The sequence below is a fragment of the Apteryx mantelli genome, chromosome 17 (genome assembly GCF_036417845.1).
Source record: "Apteryx mantelli isolate bAptMan1 chromosome 17, bAptMan1.hap1, whole genome shotgun sequence".
Lineage (NCBI taxonomy): Eukaryota > Metazoa > Chordata > Aves > Apterygiformes > Apterygidae > Apteryx > Apteryx mantelli.
Genome location: NC_089994.1, coordinates 7,953,479 through 7,961,986, shown reverse-complemented (window position 1 = coordinate 7,961,986; position 8,508 = coordinate 7,953,479). Strand labels below are relative to the sequence as shown.

General features: G+C 36.1%; 1 protein-coding gene across 1 annotated transcript in view; it reads right to left on the bottom strand.

The window, feature by feature from the left end:
• Positions 1–1,016: 1,016 nt before the first annotated feature.
• LOC106486251 (BCR activator of RhoGEF and GTPase) overlaps positions 1,017–8,508 on the bottom strand; it is a 59,529-nt gene continuing 52,037 nt past the window's right edge. The window contains exon 23 of the mRNA XM_067307333.1: positions 1,017–8,485. Within this exon, the coding sequence (XP_067163434.1) occupies positions 8,396–8,485 (90 nt within the window). The 3' untranslated portion in view covers positions 1,017–8,395. The remainder of the gene's footprint in view (positions 8,486–8,508) is intronic.

The window sequence follows — 8,508 nt, the reverse complement described above, 5'->3', positions numbered from 1 at the left end:
GGTTTTCAAGTGGGGGAAGCACTGGCCTGCAGGGTTCATCCGTAGTCAGTGAAGGGCTTGGCGTGGTGTCCCCAGTAGGAGCCAGCATCTGGAAGGACATTAAGCCTTCCGTGCTCGCTTGGGGGTACCCTAAAACCATTAAATGCGGTTGAACTACAAAGGTATGCTTTCTAACTGAGAGAGGGCCATTTTGCACAAGAATTCCACATTTAAACTATCTGAAAACTACTTTAAACTATTTTCTATTACACAGAGATATACCACTTGTAGAAAGTATTATAAATAACAATCAGTGTGTTTCTCCTTTTTTCATGATTTAGGGGTAAGCATGACATTTTTTCTTGACTTGCCTCTTGTTTCAGTATAGTTTTAAACACTGTAGAGTCAGACACATTTTTCTCTACTTTGGATATTGCCATTGAGACATGTCACCTTTTTGATCCATGCTGAATGAAAATCAGTTGAAGAACTTTCAAATAGGTATTTTTTTATTATAAAGAGAGGTTTGTATTTAGTATGAAATTTGGACTATAACATAAATTTACTTAAATGATTAATATAATTAAAGTAACATTTAAGTAAAGCGCCAAGAAAACTTCATGTAAATAGCTCATTGAATCTCCCCACTTCGCTTCCTACATAACACACTAGTTCAATGTAATATTTAAAGAACTAGCGGCCAGAGCTGATTTGTTAGTACATATGTAACTACAGCTAAATTGCTTTGCACACAAATGTAAAGTTATAAAGTTTGTGACCAGCTGCATTTTGAAACAGTATTCCTACAAAAAGATTACTATAGATCTAAAAATGGGCCATTTTGCCCAGCTACTACTGTCCCTTCCGTGTAAACCACTTACATATATATTATAGTTGCTTTAGTTTAATCTGGCACTAATCCTGTAACTATATTTAATATAGTTTTTACCTTATAAAATATGAAATAGCCTTTTTTTGGAAATGACAATGTTAAATTCTATACCTTTAGGAAACTCAATCAAATGCAATTCACACACTTAAGTTTACTGTAGGCTCAGCTTTAATTAAATAAGACAAAAAGAACCTGACAAACATAGATACAGGAGATTTTATTTAACATTGTGTACAAAGAAAGGCTACAAATGCCTTGGACTTTTTTTTCCCCAAATACAGTTTTTGGATCCCTTTTTCATACTATTTATCTCAGAAAATTAAAAAAAAATCCAGAATGACATTTTTTCCTCTTTTCTTCTTTCCTTTTTCCCTTTCTTTAGGCCTAAACCTGAGAGATGTTTAGCAGTACAGTTTCAACACCTTTCAATAATAAACTACTAGAATTAGGTTTTCTTTTCCAAAAATGGAGCACTATGAGATACTGAAGCACTAACAGCAGTATAAAATGTCAAAAACAGACTCCCTAACATGATAGTGTTAAAACAATGCCAACAATATTAACTCTGATGAAACCCAAAATTATCTAAACAATAACAGGTTGTTTTTCTTCTATACTTGATACTTTAGCACTAATTATATAATTTAATTGTATTTATATTTAAATAAATAGTCTTATTATCTCCTTTCCTTGGAATTCTTCATGGATTATAAACAGTTGCAACACTAGAGATAAGAACAAACTACACAACTTACATGGCAAAAGAAGACTTCGATTTTGGGGGTTTTTTTTGCTAGACAGACACAGAAAGGACAACATTTCACAGTGTCCTGCTGTGAGATCATATTTAAATTCACTGTGATGCTCTCAGTTACCCAGCCCTACAATTCGTTACCCTCTTCTTGCTGCCTTGGTAGTTCACAATCACTTTTAATACTGATATCCCATCTCCTGAAACATCTGTCCTTGCATAGGTAAGTTTTACCCAGGATTCCAAATAGATTGCTATTACTGAGTGAATTTCACATGTTTTTATATGTTATGAAGAAGCCCACTATGAGATTTCTCTTAGACTGTGAGATGTAAGGCATAAAGAAGGGATCAGAGGGTGAATACATTAGAAGAGGCTGTTCCAAATTAATGTCCTTTTGCTATAGCAGCTTTTGCATTATGACCTACATTTGAAATAGTTTTCAGATATGGATCAGTTTTCAGCTGACAACTTGTGTAATCTCTAGAGTTACTGTAGCCCCAATTTCTCCCTAAATGGGAATAAAATGCAGGAAATTTGAGCTACTCTATGTAAATTGGCATTTGATCATTCAATTAGGCACAATAAAGAAGGAGCTGGATGAGTCTCTTCCCAGCACTGCCTTCTGGCTTCTCCCAAACTGCCCCAGGGGAGATGTGAGCATCTAAGAACCAAGGCCATCTGCTCATTGGCAGGCTCTGCCGGTTGCGACCCCTGTTTTGGGTATCTGTGGAAAGCAGCTGTATTCTCTTTCCAGGCAGGAAGCTGTGTTGCACACCAGCATGCTCTCCTATACATCCACTGGGATATAAAACGGCCTTGCAATATAAATCATTCTGCAGATGAGAGAAATGGTTAATCTGTAGAACGTCTTGGATTCTCAGAACATCTTACCACTGGGGAAAGAGACTCTGCAACAGTTATACTAACAAAAGCTACCGTGGGAAGTCCAAAAAAGTCCTCCATTCTGATGAACCATTTTTGACAAGAGTATTTGAACATGACTGCAATTAAGACAAAGCAGTAGAGCAAACATTTCTGGCAGGCTTGGGCACTCTGTAGTCGTATTCATTTCCAAATATGCTTGAATTGGTGTAAATAATAGAATCTTACGTAGCTCACAAAACAGTTATACAAGTCCACTTTAGCTGTACCTGGTCTATTCTGCACCAGAAGGCTGAAAATATTTTTTATCATCTCCAGGGGTAGCTCTGCTATAAACTGAATCTCCCAGTGTGGTAGTTTCTACAGTACAGAAGCACATGAAGTGGTTTCTGTTGGAAAAGGAGGGGTCTTTCTTACTGAGGGGTCAAACATGACAGTAGGAAGTAAATGACATGGGAAATATTCAGACAGGTCACCTGTGTATGTTTATACAATGGTCTCCTCCAATTCCGCTATAAGATGGTAACACAAAGGGAATCAACAGTTGAGACAAACTAAATCATTTATACATTCCCTAACTCTTGGCAATTACATTTGCACATTTGCTTGACCTAGAAGGCCCGAGTCTAGTGACATGTCCATGGAAGGAGGTGAATCACGACAACGCCTACACTCAAGTTTGTTTGGTCCTAATATTTCAACCAATTTAATCATTATAGCATGTTGTGGCATTTTATCCTCATAGTCCAGAAGTTGGCTCTTTTGGTATCAACTAAAATCTACCTTTCTGATTCTATTAGCTTTTTCTTTCTTTGTGGTGTTGGTCCATCTACTGTAATATACAGACTCTCTACTGCTCCTCCCTATCTATTGACTGAAAAAAAATAACTTAGAGAGCAAGTGATAAGCCTTGCTTTCTTATCGCTGGGCTGTAAATTTTGAGTAGCAAAAAAGACGGATTGCAGCACATCAGAACTGGGAGGCTACAATAGCTAAATTCCTGAAGTTCCTATATTAATGTTTATTTACTGGCAATACAGTCTTAGCTCAGAGTTATCCAGGGCATAAGCTTCCTTCTGTGACTTGAAAGGAGAACTGTTCCTCACAAGTCCAGACCACGTGATCTGAGTTATGATCTGAATTATGCTTCTCTTTTCCATTTGTGTTATTTTTCTTCCCTAAAATCTTGCTAAGGAATAGTTATTTACCAGAAGTGCTTCCTTTAGCGTTTCCATTGATTTTAAGGGCAATCAATATACTTCATTCGATAAGAAATTTTATAGACTAAATCTGAACAATTAGTTCATTCTAGCTTAGAATGGAGAATTCCTAATACTAACCCTAAGGCTCCAGTATCTCAGTTCCACTTACCCTGTGTTAAAGGAAGCATATGGTATCAGACTTGTTTTTCAGACAACAGTCCTATGAGAATGTTAAATTTTACAAAGAAAACATAGCTGGACTACAAATTTAAGAGGGAATAAACAAGTGACTTACTAACTACACTAGGAATTTGATAAGAGTAATTTGATGTTATCTACTAAGAACCTATTTTTCTTCAAGGAACAGAAGCAAATGCCGACAACTTAGAAAGTTGTTATTACAAGTCCCTGACTTCTAGAATTAAAGTAAAAAGAGAAAGGGTAGAGGTTTTTGTTAAAATATTTCCAATTTCTTATTAAATTTTCCATAGTAAGAATGCCACATCTGGTAATGTTATCTTAGGAGATGAACAGGCAGTGAAACAAAGGAAGGATTAACCAGTGAGGAATCAGAGAGTGTTGGTTTTTCTCCATCAAATTTTAAGCATCTTTAAAAGCCACGCTGGTCAATTTACATTTTATACATACTTCAAAGAATGGCACAGCAAGAGAAGTGATCACATTGTGATGCCTTCCAGTGTTACAATGGTGATGAACAGATTTGGAGTTCCATGTATACTTTACAGAACAGTACATTTGTTTAAATAAAGTCACAGAAAATTAACATAAACAACTGTAAAACAGATTTTTAAACAGGTAAAATGAATAAACTGTAAAAATACTGCATCTCCCATAAACATCTTCTATGGTTCCACCACCTAGTGGCCAACAAAAAAGTTGCAGTTTGCTTCATACGGTGCATACTGATTGCCTGGAACTTAGCTTAGCAACTGAAGGTCAGAATTGAGGCAGGCAGTGGGCATCAGCAAATACTGTAGTCAATGCACTGCTGTCTTTTGCCCTTAGCCGATACATTAAAAAATAGCAGCATATTAAATAGAGCCTGAATTAGCTTAGCTACTACCTCAACTTCTAACATTGTGCAAGAATAAAGAACACCAGCAGCATTTTAATGGATGTGTTTCAATTTGGTTTCAGACATTCCCTTCCCATACAAAGCACAAACAAACACAAAGCTGAAACTGATCCAGTAGCTGTTATTTCTTGTCCATCTTTGAAAAAATGTCTCATAGTTTGCTTTTTTTAATATTTACTGATTTAAAAACCTATCAGTGTTTAAAAAATCCATGAGAATTTTAAAATAGTCTCTAAATGCTAGGGAACTGATACTTACTCCTCTCCTTAAACTGGAGATAACAGACTATCCTACAATCGCCTGAAAAAGTCTTGTTAAATGTTTTCATATCTCAGATTCCTGCAGCTGAAAGCTACATTTTTAGAAAGGTTTCTCCAATACACTGGAAACTAAGAGTATAAACTCCCAGTGCACATCACAATTTATTTTAAATGACAATTTTTGTTAGTTTGCTCTCATGTTGTTTATATTGTACCTTTTAATATAGAAAATGGAAGAGTTAGGTTTTCTCACACAACTGACAGGGGAATATTAAGAGTAGAAATCAGAAGGCCTTCTCTAAAGCCAAGTTTTGCAAGTCCCTTTTGTTTAATATGATAACGCTTAATAAAACAAAGTTAAAAAAAATACAACAACCCTGGGCAAAGAAAATACAAGTCTTTTGGAAATTCTTAATTTCTGAAAATATAAGTCCATGTGAAAAAACTTAATTGCAAAACTAAAGGAAATCCAAGAAATCAATTCTCATATTTCAAATCATTCCATGATCTCATCATCAGCAGTAAGATGTGCTATTTTTTCCAGCCCAAAATTACCAGCTTGGGGGAAAACATATTCATACTTAACAGAAATAATTAATGGGTTACGTTAAATTAACTTTTCTTTCCCTGATCCACATGCCTGCATGTTAGATAATGTTACATTAGAACTGAGCATTGTAATGAAAAACTAAAAGCAAAAACCTGTAACAGTAACCAAAGCAAAAGCAATTTTTTCATGGTTACATAATATAAATCAGTAATTTAATATTAAAATTAACTTCCTATATAAATAAAAATAAAAAGGTTGGGCAAAAGGAAATTGGCACAGTCATTATGGTATTGCTTTCCAGTTTCAACACTGCAAAGAGCAGCCACAGATTCTAAACACCAAAAGCAAAGGTTATCACCTTAGTACATGGTGTAGTTTGTTTTTTCCTTTTAAACAAAGCCATCAGCAGTGCTACTGCCTCAAATATATCAAACAATGACTTGGAACGGGTAGGTGAACAGCTAGAGTAAAAGGATTGTTACAGAACTGCTACATAAAAATGAGAAAAAATACATAAGAACAAAACCATATAGTGTGGTTTACTGGTCTGCCTGACTTTTCTTGAGTCAACATTTTTCAGGATTGTGACTAATTTTTACCTTCAAAAAGGCAAAAAATTAAAATTCAAAATTTCAAGCCTTCAAGTTTCTTTGCCTTCATTCCCTCCCTCCCCACAACAAGCACCTCCTAATATAAACATTTTTTTCTGTTTTTATGGGTTCAAAAGCTGGAATGTAGTGGAAATACATATAGGAGAGAAGGAATTTCTAGTTGTACATTACATTACAAAGAGGTTTTCTCCCAGACCTAAGGAGGGAAGGATACTAAGCAATATTAAATTCCTATAAGAATCCTTACAAAGCATGCAAAATGTTGATATACTCACAAAGTTGAAATTTATATTTGTTCCTTTTTGAATTTGCAACTTCACAGTACAATAATTTCTAATATAATGCAGCAGTCAGAATTACATTGACTACAAAATAATTTCTCTTCCTTTATTTTTTTCTTTCTGTTTGTTTGAAAGACACCTTAGGTTTTTTTTTTTTTTTTGAATTGAGAGGTTGCAGACCACTCAGCAGAAAATGTGAAATTTAGCATACTAGGGTTTGTTTTCTTTGTGGTATTTCCCCTCAAATGATGTTGACAACCTAACTGCACCAATTACTACTTTTAAAATCTGTCCCTCCCTCCTCTTCCCCATTCTGATTCCTTCCCTTGTCTTCAGGCTGCACTTTTCTTCTCGCTAGGATGATGATGGCTGGTTGCTACTAAATGGATGCTGCATAGCTGGGTAGGAAGTAAAGGGGGATGGAGCAGTTTATGAAATGGGAATCATCCCCACAGCCCCAAAGATGTTTGGCACAACTGCTTCATGACCGGAATAGTTTCCTCTGGTCTGGATACCAGCAATTAGTTTACCTTTTCAATTCCATAGACAAATACTGCTGCCCTTTATGCCTAGGTAGCCCCAGTGGCTTTAACTGAGTTAGGCAGGAAAACGCAAAGTTGATATTTGGCTAGACCTTTTGTACTGCTGTATGTAGTTTCATAGAAATTTCTTCACTGCTCTTAATTAAAACAGGGTTGGAATTTCTGGAGAATACACATGCATGCTACTTCCTAGATTGTCCATAAAGTACATTCTGACACATCTTATCAAAGTATTTGTATCTATCAGAAAAAGACTCAGAGAAGCAATGTACAAAGCCTCCAAAAATTCAAGTATCAAAAAAAAAATTCTGATAAAAGTTTGGAGTAAGTAGCCAGCAAAACAGCCATTGATTTTTTTTTTTTCCTCAAATGCTTCAATTATTATGGAATGACAACATTTTTTCTTTGGAGAGTTGGGAAATAAAAGCCTTCTAAATTAATTTTCATTAAATTTGGCAGGATCTAAGTAATTTAGCAATCCTCTCTGGATAATGTTGCCCCTGCTTTTATATGCAAACAGCAACAGAATCATAAAGCACTGAGTCTAATCCTTCCTGCCTCTCTTTAATTTGCTATATGTATTTACAGTGTAATATGGTTGGGTCTGGCTCCCTTAACACCAAAAACTGTCAGAAGTGCAACAGAGGCAAGAGCAGGGCATCTCCTTCCCTAGAGTTTGTACAGAGATTTGCAAGGGAAGGGGTGGATGAGACAAAAAAAAACAGCAGTTGTAGTTGTACACAAAACTTTCTCTCATTTCTTTAGAGCCCTGTTCAAATCAAGACTTGAATTTCTGAGGAGGGAATCTTAGATCCCAGACCCTTCTCTTCCCCTCTCCTCTTGGCAAAGCAATACTATTTTTTGTGGCCTAGAACAGTACTTTAAAAACAGCAGTTATTAAAGACACAGTTGTGATATATCCTTTAACTCCCCCTCACCCAAAAAAGGGGTATCCTATCAAGTGGTCCAGTAGAAATCTTGAAGTTTCTTTATGATAAATTAAATCCATAAAATGAGGAATACCTTCTGTCACATTCCCAACAAGAATAACAGCCACACTCTGTGGTGCATTTGTTCAAGTGTCTATTGCGCCTTCTAGTGGAGATCCTGCACAGCTCCATCTCCAGTTCAACTTTTGCTGATTCTACTGATCAAAAGTAGAGAGATTTTTCTCCTTTTTCTTCAGCTTGTCTCTGGTTAACAAACAGCAGAAGCACTGAGACCCATATTTCCCCAGGGTGGGAACAGGCCAGTAATGTCTGAAGAAACATCAGTCCTCTTTCTCCTCAAGAGTGGCAGATTCTTGCCAAGAGCAGTTTTTTAAGTCCTGTTGGTATCACAGGTACCTACACTTCTGTGGAAAAGAGGATGCTTTGCCTCTTGCTGTCTGGGGTAGGGATAGTCTCTAGCTGCAGGAAGTACAGAAGAACTTGAACCTGGAAAGAAAAATAAGAAGAAA